The sequence below is a fragment of the Scyliorhinus canicula genome, chromosome 6, assembly GCF_902713615.1.
Source record: "Scyliorhinus canicula chromosome 6, sScyCan1.1, whole genome shotgun sequence".
In the NCBI taxonomy this organism is placed as follows: Eukaryota; Metazoa; Chordata; class Chondrichthyes; order Carcharhiniformes; family Scyliorhinidae; genus Scyliorhinus; species Scyliorhinus canicula.
Genome location: NC_052151.1, coordinates 171,670,746 through 171,683,207, shown reverse-complemented (window position 1 = coordinate 171,683,207; position 12,462 = coordinate 171,670,746). Strand labels below are relative to the sequence as shown.

General features: G+C 41.5%; 2 protein-coding genes across 6 annotated transcripts in view; one reads left to right on the top strand and one right to left on the bottom strand.

Moving 5' to 3' along the window:
• The window catches only part of fbxo9 (F-box protein 9), a 118,956-nt gene extending 109,894 nt beyond the window's left edge, over window positions 1-9,062 (bottom strand). The window contains exon 1 of one of the 3 annotated variants that reach the window (XM_038800440.1): window positions 8,825-9,062. In XM_038800440.1, coding sequence (XP_038656368.1) covers window positions 8,825-8,827 — 3 coding nt within the window. In that variant the 5' untranslated portion in view covers window positions 8,828-9,062. Of the gene's footprint in view, window positions 1-2,375; window positions 2,459-8,824 lie in introns of those variants that run through there. The other 2 variants (XM_038800441.1, XM_038800442.1) reach the window with 2 other exon arrangements.
• Window positions 9,063-9,338: 276 nt separating this feature from the next.
• Window positions 9,339-12,462, top strand: part of mak (male germ cell-associated kinase) — a 74,850-nt gene continuing 71,726 nt past the window's right edge. For 2 of the 3 annotated variants that reach the window (XM_038800436.1, XM_038800437.1), the window contains exon 1: window positions 9,340-9,568. The gene's annotated coding sequence lies outside the window, so the exon portion shown is untranslated. Of the gene's footprint in view, window positions 9,569-12,462 lie in introns of all 3 variants that reach the window. The other variant, XM_038800438.1, reaches the window with a different exon arrangement.

The window sequence follows — 12,462 nt, the reverse complement described above, 5'->3', positions numbered from 1 at the left end:
AATTTGAGTGTAACAGAGTAAATAAATTGCAGAGCTCATTGTCTCTAGAGTCTTCGGCTCCTTAAAGAATTAGGTAACCTCCCAAGGTATTACTTAGACAACAAAATACTGCCTCGCATCCTCTATCTATCTCTCTCCGATTTTGGTCTCTATCTTCCTGTTGTCTCATATTTTCATCTTATTAATGTCGTCTCTATCTTTACACATCCCTTCCTCTCATTGTCAATCATATTCTCTCTCGTAGTCTAGGAAAATCGGCATGTCTTTCTTTTTCACCGACTTGTCGCTCTTTCTCCCATGGAAGCCTGAAGCTGAAGTCCGGGTTGCAATTTTCTGACAACCGTAGAAAATAATGTCACCTCCAGCTGGAAGGCATCGAGTTAGGTCAGGGAATTGGGAGGGATTTAAAACAGGGCATGTGTTTCTCGGGTGAAATTAGTTCACAAATTGGGGCAGAGGAGACTCAAGAGTTCAGGACAAGGGTATACCTTCCCCCAAACTGATCTTTCTGTTGCCATCATGCTCGACCTGCGGCCATGGCCATATTTGGGTGTTTGGGAGGCTTCACAACATATATTGTCCTGAAATCCATTGACCTGTGTGTCCTTGGATCCTAATTAGTCGAGTGTGGAGATTGTAACATTTAAGGTACAGGATGTGCCAATGCTTGTTAGATTGGCTCTTGCCGAGTCACAGTGATGGAACCCTCTGGGAGTGTTTTGAGAGTTCCCAGATCAGTTCAAGGGTCAGGGAGCAGTTCTTGAAGCAGTTTTGGGAAGTCGGCCAGCTAATAGGCGTCACAGAAACAGGCTCCAAACTTAAAGAGCCGCAGAGAGCAGATTTTAAGTAAAGAGGGTCATTGGGCAATGGTAGAACTTTGGAGCAGTGGTTTTCTGCTTGGCCATCGATCTGAAAGTGTGCTTGGAAGGGAGAAGGAATCTCTAAATACGAGACTGAAACTCTATGAGGTGGGCCATTGTTAAAGCTGCCCCTGTGGGAACAACCTTTGGAGAGAATTCCAAAGAGAGATCTTTGAAGGTTAAGCTCGGAATCCCTCGTGAGACAGTTTCAATGAGATTGTTCGACTTGGTTTTTACTGACGTCGGGGTAGGTTCTTCAGAGTAGGTTCTTGAGAAACCTGCTGACTGTCTTGGTGGCATCTCTCATTTACTCTGTAGTGTAGTGTGTTCGAACACAGTTCATCTGTTTGTTCGAGTACAAGATATATCTTGTAAATTTCTGATCTTGTAAAGTTTACTTTTGTTTGTTCAAAACCCATGGAATCCTGTCTCCTTATTAAAAAGACAAGTGTGTTGAATCTCAACCGTTATCTACTTTTAATAAAACATTATTGGTTCCTAACTGGATCTCCCCCCACTTCCCATATCCCAGGGTCCGGTCAAGAATTGTAACAACAGCAAGAATGAAGCTTGGAGCCAGGATGGCAGGACCTGGATTCATGAGGGTGAAAAGCTCTCTCCCTTTTCTCACCTCTGCTGGGAGGGAGAAAATTACTTGGATGGAGACAAAACATCAAACTGTATGAACAAAATTAATTCCAAATTGCATTCACTTATTGTTCACTTTTAACAAAGTTTCCAAAAAATATCAACACTTGCACAACCAGTAGAACGAAATATTACAAGCTGATCATTTATGCCATATCGCTTGTGTTATGTTCTCCATAGGCAAAATCCAACAGGTATACACTTGCATTTTATCATTTGTATGGAGTATAAATATTAGAAGAGGGTGTATGCTGGCTAAAGGGGGCGGCCACAATTATTGTTATGAAGATGCTTACCTGTAAATATTCATGTTAAATTTTTGTGTTTTTCCTTTTTTTTTCTCTCTCTCTAATAACTTGTAATTTGTCATATATAAAATATGAAAACTCAATAAAAAAACATTTAAAAAAAAAAAATATTAGAAGAGGGTTAGATGGTAATAAGACACACCCTCATCGGGAACTTATTGTAAGGCTTATTGAGATCAGCATTATAAACAAGTTGTTTATAAATTTCCAGCAATCTACATACAGAGATCAAAAGAATGTTGAGGCTGTTATTAGAGGGTGGGACTGCCAGTACAACTTGAACATGCTGAATTATTTCCTTTCCTGAAATTACTAAAAGGTACTACTTTGACAAGTTTAATTATTTACTGAAACAAATTTTTAATGGTCCTACACTATTCTTTTTAAACAGCTGTTTCTGATGTTGCTTTCAACAATAGTCAAACTGAAATAGAAACATCCATCCAACTAACCACACCATTATATAATTATTTAATCTAAATCAGACCATTGATAATAATCCCCCAAAATGAAGCAACTTGAATCAAATTATGATGTATTAATTAAATAAAGTACTTACCTTGATTACTTTTGCTCGGGCTAAATTCCAAACCTCACTGGTCGCTTTCAGTTAGTTCATGGATATCTTGTTGCTCGAGACTAACCTCTTATGAGCCTGTACTCTTTCAATTTTTACATTTGCTTAACTGCCACAGGAAAAGGAAGGACACAATAGCTAATCATACCACTTCCGTAATCCATTACTTAACCTGTTACTGGCTTACATCAGAACTCTGGTAAGGCACCAAACAAACAGGCTTAATCAGTCCCTGATATTCATCAGTTACAATTATGTAAATTAACGTCTCTTTTTCAACTCATTGGACAAATTAATCACGGCGTTTGACTGGGGGGGGGGGAAGGAATGCTAGGATCACAAAGAAGGTCCTACAGAAAACAAAATCCAGAGAACAAAACCCAAACCTACAATTCTACCACCAAACCTATAATTCTACCACTGGGCAGCGACAGCGGAAGTAGTGATGGGATGGACAAAGGAGCCAGAAGCCGAGTGGGTGCGCGCGGAGGAGTTTCCTGCAAGGAGACCTCTCTCCGGGCTCTTGCCACGGCGGCACTTCCATCCCCGCCCAAGAAACACTCCAGCAGCCCTGTGGTGATACCCACCCTCCAGACATGGAACCAACTACGGCAGCAATTCGGACTCACCGAAATGTCCGATAAAGCCCCCATCTGTAATAACCACAGGTTCACACCAGCACTCACCGACGCCACCTTCAAAAGGTGGAGACAGGAAGGGGGGACACTGACAGTCAGGGACCTATACACTGACAATAGGGTCACAACACTGGAAGAACTGTCGCAGAGATTCGAACTACCTAAAGGCAAAAAATTCAGCTACCTGCAGCTTATAAACTTAAAAAGCTTCCTGCGGAAGGAGACAAGTACATACCCGCGACCACCATATTCTATTAGAAGAGCTACTGGACGCAGGCATCTTAGGCAGAGGGAACTGTAGTGACATGTACGAACGATTGCTAGAGAGGGCCGACACTGAACTGGACATGACAAGGAGGAAATGGGAGGAAGATTTGGGGTTTGAAATAGGGTGGTGATTCTAGAGCGAAGCACTGCACAGGGCCAACTCCACCGTCACATGCGCAAGGCTCAACCCAAGGCAGCTAAAAGTGGTCCACTATGCCAACTTGACCAGAACCCGAATGAGCAAGTTCTTCCCAGAGGCAGAGGATAGATGTGAACCGTGCCAAGGAGGCCCGGCCAACCAACCCACATGTTCTGGTCTTGCCCCAGACTTGCTGGGGACAGGACAGCCTTCTTCGAGGCAATGTCCAAAGTGGTGTGGATGAGGGTGGAGCCATGCCCGGAAACAGCAGTCTTCGGGGTATCAGACCAGTCAGATCTCTTAATGGGGAGGAGGGCGGACGCCCTTGCCTTTGCCTCCCTGATCGCTCGCCGTAGAATCCTGCTCGGTTGGCGATCAACAACACTGCAAACTGGCAGTCCCACCAATTGGAATTTCTCCAAATGGAGAAAATCAAATTCAACACCGTTGGTCAGAAGAGGGCTTTCACAAAAGATGTGAGCCATTCACATGACTGTTCCGAGACTTGTTTGTGGCCAACACATAAATAAATAGCCAGTAGCCAGGGACAAATAGCCAAGACAAGACAGAAAGAGGAAAGCGAGGGAGGACCAGGGGCAGGGAGGGTGGGGGTTTGGGGGTGACAGACTGTAAATAGAGAAACCCAAGAATAAACTTTTGTGACTGTACGACAAATGACAACAAACGGCAATGCATATAATTTTGAAAATGCCAATAAAAAGATTTTTTAAAATGTTAATTAAAGTCAAAATACATTTTCATGTGCATTGTCTCGCTGATGTGATATTAAACTGAAGTTCTGACAGTCAGGGACCTATACACTGACGGTAGGGTCACAACACTGGAAGAACTATCGCAGAGATTCTGTCCTGATGTAAAGAATATGGCATTATTTGAAGAGATCTCCCCATGTCTCCTTATTTATACCTTAAACAAGATCACTAAAATAGATTAACTGGTCATAATATGTGTTATCCACTGTGTACAGTTTGGTTTCTACATTTCTTCACAACGATTGTTTGTGAAATAATTCTTTATGAAAGATACAAAATAAATGCAAGTTTCTTTTCTTAAATACCACACTGCACTGACCCTTCATGTTCCAATGATCCTTTACTGCTTGAACACAAGATCAAAACAATGCTTTTTGCAATTGACACAAATATTAATTCAGAACAAACATTGTAGTGTTATTAAAATCCAATCTGATCAAAATAAAGCCTTTCCACAATTTGTTGAATAGTCTAAAATGTTATTTTTCATTCATCTCATTACATTTGCCTCAAACTATAACTGAGCAAGGGGAAACAGATAGCTGGCATTGCTCCTACTAAAGCTTTCTCCATTTTAAGCAACCAACAGTTGATTAAAAAATATCATCTCAGTAAATTATTTTGTTTCTGACTTCCCCATGTGGGTTGGAAAGGCTGGGAATGCATCTTGTGGATTGGAACTCATTGTTTTTACAATTGACCTTTAGTGCTCTGAAGTGCTGTGTCACTGAACTAATACAAGATTTTGTTACAATAAATAGCATTGAAACTGAATTTTAAAAGGTTAGGGATCATAAAATCAACAAACTTTTTTGTAACTTGAAAATTCAACTCATAGAAAAGCTGCTCCTTTGTACTGAATTGTTAGGTTGTAAACAGTTGAATTACTTCACTTTTCTGGACATGGTGTTTTTTCTCATACTTTGTATGCGTTCTACTGGGTCTGAATTTGCTACAGAATACGAACATCAAGTGTAGTAACCTATTTGTAGGAATATTTGTTTTGACCTGGAATATCTTATAGTTTAGGTTTGGACTAAAACTTTACTTGTGTTCATATGCTGCACTATTGAAACAATGATTTGCGTAATGTATTAGAGAAAGGAGTTATGCCTTAATAAAGGGCAGCACGGTAGCATGGTGGTTAGCATAAATGCTTCACAGCTCCAGGGTCCCAGGTTCGGTTCCCGGCTGGGTCACTGTCTGTGTGGAGTCTGCACGTCCTCCCCGTGTGTGCGTGGGTTTCCTCCGGGTGCTCCGGTTTCTTCCCACAGTCCAAAGATGTGCGGGTTAGGTGGATTGGCCATTCTAAATTGCCCGTAGTGTCCTAAAAGTAAGGTTAAGGGGGGGTTGTTGGGTTACGGGTATAGGGGGGATACGTGGGTTTGAGTAGGGTGATCATTGCTCGGCACAACATCGAGGGCCGAAGGGCCTGTTCTGTGCTGTACTGTTCTATGTAAAGCCAGAAGGAAACACTATACTTCCGTCACTTATCAAGGAAAAAGCTTTTAATAAAAGTTCCCTCTTTTGAGTGGGGCACAAAGAATAGAGAAGTCTCAAGACCTTTATGATGAAATTAATGTTTTGATCACTAATTTGAACAACCCAAAGTCATTTCTTCAGGAAATTGATGGTCTCGATTCAAAAGCAGATTTATTACGCAGGAACAGGAGTAAGTCATTTAGCTTCTCAAGCCTGTCTGAGCACTCAGTTATGAATTAGCTGATCTGTAACTTTATTCCACATCTCCATTTTTGTTTTATTTCTCTTATCCAAACCAAACAAAAAACACTAATCTATCTCAGTCTGAAATTTCTCAATTTACATAGTGAGCCATTTCTGGATGTCTACTACCCTTTATATGCATTACTTCCTGAATTTGCTCCTAAATATCCCAGCTATAAGGTTAAGATTATGCCCTTTTGTTTTAGATTCCCTTATCAGTGGAAATGTTTTTTCCATATCCAACAGAATCCCGTAATAATCTTAAATATCTTGATTGGAACACTCATCGAAACTCAAACCAAGTACATGCAATCTTAATCGATCCCATTAAGCCTTGGAGTAATTCCAACAAATCTATTCTCCGGCTCTTCCAAAACCAGATACCTCTCCACAGAATTATTGCTCAGATCAATGGTAGAGGCATAGAATATAAAAGTAAGGATATAACACTGGTGTGGCCACAACTGGAGTATTGTGTGCAGTTCTGGTCACCACATTACAAGAAGGATGCAATTGCTTGGAGAGAACGCAGAGGTTTACAAGAATGTTGCTAGGGCTAGAAAAGTGTAGCAACGAGGAGAGATTTGATAGGTTGGGGTATTTGCTTTTGAACAAAGGTGGCGGAGAGGTGACTTAATTGAGGTGTACAAAAATTGAGGGAAAAGGATAGAGTGGACAGGATAAAACGGTTTCCCTTGATTGAGAATTCTAGAACCTGGGGACATAGAGTCAAGAAAAGTGGCAGAATGTGTCGAGGGAATGAGGAAGAATTTTTACCCAGAGGCTAGTGGCTACCAGGAATTCGCTATCTGAGTTGGTGGTGAAAGCAACCCTAAGCTCTTTTTAAAAAGTACCTGGATCTGCACCTTATGTGCTGTGAGATACCTGGGTAGCCTTGGACTGGCATGGACAAGATGGGCCAAATGGCCTCCTTCTATGCTCTAACTTTTCTAAGGTTCGATGATCCAATTGCAGTAATCCAGATGGGGTCTGAGTAAGGTGTGTGCATAACTCAAGTCAGTTCCTCACTTTTGAATTACAATTCCCTTGCAATAAAGGCCAATATTCCATTGGCCTTTTTGATTATTTTATGTACCTGTGCATTAGATTTTAGCGATTTGTGTAGTGACCAGTCATCATTCTCCTCTATGAAGTACTCACTGGAAGGACCATTTTGTTTAGACGATGTCTGCATGGTCGCAGCCACGAATTATACAGAGGGTCACCTTTTAGGTGACTGCCTTTTCCAAGTCAGAACTACAACAATTCAACTGTTGACAGACAAAACCATTATCAATCTATCTCGATCGACATAACTGTATAAATATATGATGTTGGAAAAAAAATGTACCTTTTTCCTCATTTAAGCCCAATCATCAAACTAATCACATCCTGGGTCCAAGACAATTTTAATTACCTTCACTGTTTCACTGGGCTTGGAAAAGAATAAAGGAGCAGCAAGAGGACACCAGCATTACAGGACCAATTGAATCACCAAGTTAATCACGGGTCTGGTGTATCTTATTTTAAGGTGGAGCAAGATACTCTCCATACGGTGGCATTGTTTAAAATATTACTAAATTTGGTGGGTGTGAAGTCATGTTAGCTGATTTCAGGTAATTATTTAGTATTTACAAAATTTGGAAGTGATCAACTGCATCACCAGGCTTTCTTGCATGTTGCAAGTCACTACACAATGTACACTACGTGATAAAATCTGTGTTCATCATGTGGTCATAAAGCAAACACCTTTGGGCAAGCCAGACATTAAGACAAACTGTTTCATCAAAAGGAAAACACTCAATTTTCCTTTACACGGTTATCGGTTATCTTATAGTTTTAAAAATCTTTAAAATTATGTTGAAATTGGTCAATGTTCAGACTGCCGTTTTATTTTGTATCTGAGTGCTCTGAAGAGCCATATGGGCTCAAAATGTTAGCTGTTTCTCTCTCCACAGGTGCTGCCATACCTGACATTTCCAAGCATTTTCTGTTTTTATTTCAGATTTCAAGCATCTGTAGTATATGTATTCTTGCTTTGGCTGAGTTGTATTTAGGTTTCAAAAGCATAAACATGACGACTTTTAATTGTCTAATTTATTTTCAATATTTTTTTTCTTAAAAGGAGCACAGTTTTCACAATGGCAGCAGTAATTCAACTGCTGGCCAATGCCATCACTGGGGATGACCTCTCACTCTCCATCTTCAATAGACACCCTCAACACATTCTCTAGCTTCCCCCTCACTTTTATCCGATCGACGGGTAAACTGCAAACCAGTTCCCGGGTAACACCTAAAATCAGAGGACATGGAGCTGCAGGAAAGGCCCTGTGAACCCCGGACCTTACAAGTCCCCATTCTCCCTGCACCGCCCAACAACCTGGGCCAAGCCTGCCAATCCTGCAGGCCCACGTTTAATATGTGAACAGACAACACTGCAACTAACGCACGTCGCCCGGACCGGGCCAGAAACGCTCCAAGTGCCCTTTTACTTCCCCTATGTTGTTCTTTCACCCCCCTTCGAATTACACATTAGGTTTTAAGAGGAAAGACACTAATGCACAGGATTGCCAAATTAAAATAAAGAATCGTTCGAGTGCATGCAGTAGAGGTGGTGGCAATTCGGTCCGAAGGTGTGTATGCTTTCACCCCCCTCAATTAAAAATATTAACCCCGCAGCAGAAATGGGTTTGCTGCAGCCCTCTTTTTTTAAAATGCAGAAAGGCCTTGTGTTTTGTTTTGCAGCCCAGGACTGAACAGTTTGGTTGGAGGGAGGAGGGGCACTCTGCCCATTGCCAATCAGCAAAGTCAGACACCACCGCATTGCCTTCTGTCACCCAAAGCACATCAAGAGAAAGGACCGCCGCCGCCACTTCAAACAGTGTTTACCATGCTTTAAAGTGCTTGCGGATTTCCAGCGCGTAAACCAGGGACGACGATCGATCACAGATTATTGCAGTTCTCGGTCGGAGAAGCGAACGACACAGTCCAAGAAAATACGCGCTCTCCACACGGCCGCCATTTCGAGAGCTCGGAGGGGAGTGAAGCCGGTGAGTCACCCTCACCCACCGCCAGCACAGGAAAACAAAACCGCCTACTCGCCCCGCTACGGAGAGCCGCAGGAAAGAGGCGGGGCGCCGCGGCCGCACGCCATTGCGCGCGCATTCAACACCCCCCTGCAGAAAATCAAAGCGATCGCTTGCACTGCGCTCCACGCATGCGCGCCTTCCCCTCAACCGGTCGCTCTCTGAAACCCGACGCGCCAAACTAATTAACGTGCGCGCGCGACGCACGCCGCCCTGATTCAACCGTCCGTACGTACGTACATACGCAGGCAAGCGGCCCCGATTCAACCCCCCCCCCGCCCCGCCCCCGCATGCGCGGTGTAGTTGCTGCCCGACGGGGCGGTGTTGCCGAGAGAGGGGAGGGGAGTTAATGGCGGAGGAGGAGCTCTGTCTCCCGGGAAAAGACACATCTGTGCTGCCGCCATGTTGGGCCGGACCGAATCGCGGGGAGGAGGTCTTGGCTTGTGATGTGTTTATCTCTTTTACCGCTTGAAGATACCTTTTCTCACCTTTCGTTTGAAAATAATAACGCGGCTTCAATTAAGTGGCTCTGGGCTCCCGGCAAGCGGTAAGTTTTTTTAAAAAATGTATATATTTCTCTCTCTGTATCTCCCATCATTAACTACCGCCGGATTGCGTGTGTCTAAAATGATTTCCTTTGTGACCAGAATTGTCCCTGCGCGGCTTTCCGTAAACTTACAAAAAGCGAATTAACCGGCAAGTCAACGCGCCAGGGACTTCTAAAACAGTTTTTGAACTGTTGTCAAGTGTTTGCCTTTAACGTGTAGTTGCTAACCCCGGGATGCTTCAATTACTGTTGCTGTTTCTGGCTGAACTTCTCTTAACTGTGAATCCTATTCGTCTGACAAGTCCTGAGTAAAAGAGAATATACCTCCTGAGTTTGGCATTTTTTATTTTGGTTATTCTTTGGTTTGGGCTTTATTTCTTTTCCGTGTAATTTCTATCTTGGATGACATCTATTAAAACTGGCAAGGGGAGTGGAGTGAGTGGGAGTGGAAATTTGAAGTCAAGGTAGGAAGCAGAGGCAAAAAAAAAATACCATGTTGGTGTCTGAAACAAGTGAAGCGACCCCTTTGGGGCTGTATCATCTCTCTTTATCCACTCCGCCTTGTGGAAGGCATAGAGTGAAAAGTCTGGACTTTTCTCGTGCATTTCGCAGCCATTCTTAAGACCCCAAAGTACTTGCATTTATTTATTTATGACTTCAGGGGGTCCAAAGGTATCTGCAGTCATTCGGGCATTTTCGAGGTTTGGTCCCCATTGTAACGTAGTAAAATACAGCAGTCACGGTCCTACACGCAACAATGCGATGTTTAGTTTAGTTGGGTTGGGAGCTAAGTGTTGACGTTGGGAGAAAGCAGGGCCATATGCCCATCTTTCACAGGTGGAACATCACCTTCCACAACGTTTAGCTCATTCAAAGCGATATTCTCTACCTTCATCGACCACCGTCCTGCATTCTTATCCTCTTGCCGTCTGCCAGCACTGCTGGGCTCCAATAAATTGACATAAAGCTCATTCTGACTTTAAAATCCCTCAATTACTTCATCCTATTTCAGCTTCATTTCTTTATTTCCTGGTCGCAATCCTTTGCTTCTCCAAAATTTGGATTTTTGTTCTTTGTAATCCTCCCATTAATCATCCTGTCTTGTCCTCCATCCCTACTTAAGAAACTTGACCAAACCTTCCTCTTGAACATGCCCTCATCTCTTGACAAGTTGTTGAAAATCAATCTTGCGACTAGGGGCTTTTCACAGTAACTTCATTTGAAGCCTACTTGTGACAATAAGCGATTTTCATTTCATTTCTCTTGTGATGCATAGTGAATTGTTTCACCTGTGTATTTTAAAATAAGTTAAATAAATGTATGGATGTAATTGTTTGCAGAATAGTATAGGAGATCGAGAGAAACCAGAAGATGATCATGATTTGCGTGTGAATTTAGATTTCCTATTTATTGTGTGTTATTGTGGAAGTACTTAACAGTTTGTATTACTTTTACTTCAATGCTGGTTGTTTGAGCTAATAATGGTTATGTCATTCAAATAGTGTACCTCGCTAATTGATCCCTGAGTAACCTAACATTCTTTTTGAAAATTAACTATTTGCTAATGAATGCAGGTGTGAAAGCTGTAGTTTGTGTTTGAAGACAAGCCAATGCTCTGAATATTCACTTGCCTACATTCCTAATGCAAGTGTAATGGAGTCTGTTTGAAAGAAATTGGCGTTGTGTTTGGCATTTTGTCATTGGGTCCGAATGTAAACATGAATATTCAAACAAACCAAAGGTTGCCTAGCAGCTGTTGTATGCTTGTACAGTTTATCCATTGCAGAACCAAGTAAGTTAAATTAGATGCCAGCTTCTAAGTTGCTAAACTTTATATAATCAGAAAACAAAATAATATACTGTGCCTGATAAAGACAATATGAAATGCTGAATATATTACATTTATAATGGTAATGATCATATCCCAATGTTTCCAGTAATTATGAAGATGTTTTGGACAATTATGTATTAAATAAATTGGTATTTGGGTTTCATTGTTACCACACATGCTTAGCCGATAACCAGGCTAAAGAAAATACTGCCGAAGCAAACATGCTTGCGCACACATCTTTGTGTGATATTAATTCATTTTGTTCAGTTTTACCAACTGTGGGTTGCATCAGTGACACATTAGCATTACTAGTTCAGTGTCCTTTTCAGATTCCCATGTGAGATGTGCACTTGCTATGCTTTAGCCCAAGTGCAGAGTGCCAACATTTCACATGGCCACCATAATGCTTTTTTGAAAACGTTGAATCAGTATACTTTGTTTACTGTATGACAATTATTTGGTGCAGATTTCAAAGTGAAGTGCATTTCAAGTTTTCGTTGAATGAACAGAATCTTCATTTGAGCTCAGAATGCTTATTTCCTAATGGCATATTGTATTTTCTCAAGTTAAGGAAATATTTTTATGTAGTTCAAAGTTTTGCTGCTGTTAGTAATTATTTTGCCTTTAGTTAGAATCCACTTTATCTACAAAGCCCTGTTAGGATATTCTGAAGTATGCAAAGATCAGTCAAAATATCCAATTGTTCAATGCTGAAGTGATTCATGAAAATTTTAGACGTAAAATTGCCTTCCAAAACTTTCAGAAATAATTAAATTATGGTTTGAGTAAAGAGGAAATTGAAAAAATGGATATTACAGACAGCAAACGCTATGCCAACACAATTTTTCAATACAGTATATTAGAAGTGAGATTCCTTAAGGTTGGCAATAGGATCAGAAATGAGCAAAAAAACTGTTTGAATAATTTTGTCCAGGTTACTCAGTCGGGGACACGTTGGTAATGTCAACTATAATTGGAGATAATCCAAGTGGAATTAATATCTTGGACCTCCATCTTAGTGATGTCGTAGATAAGCTCAAAGGATTCAAACTAGACAAATCTC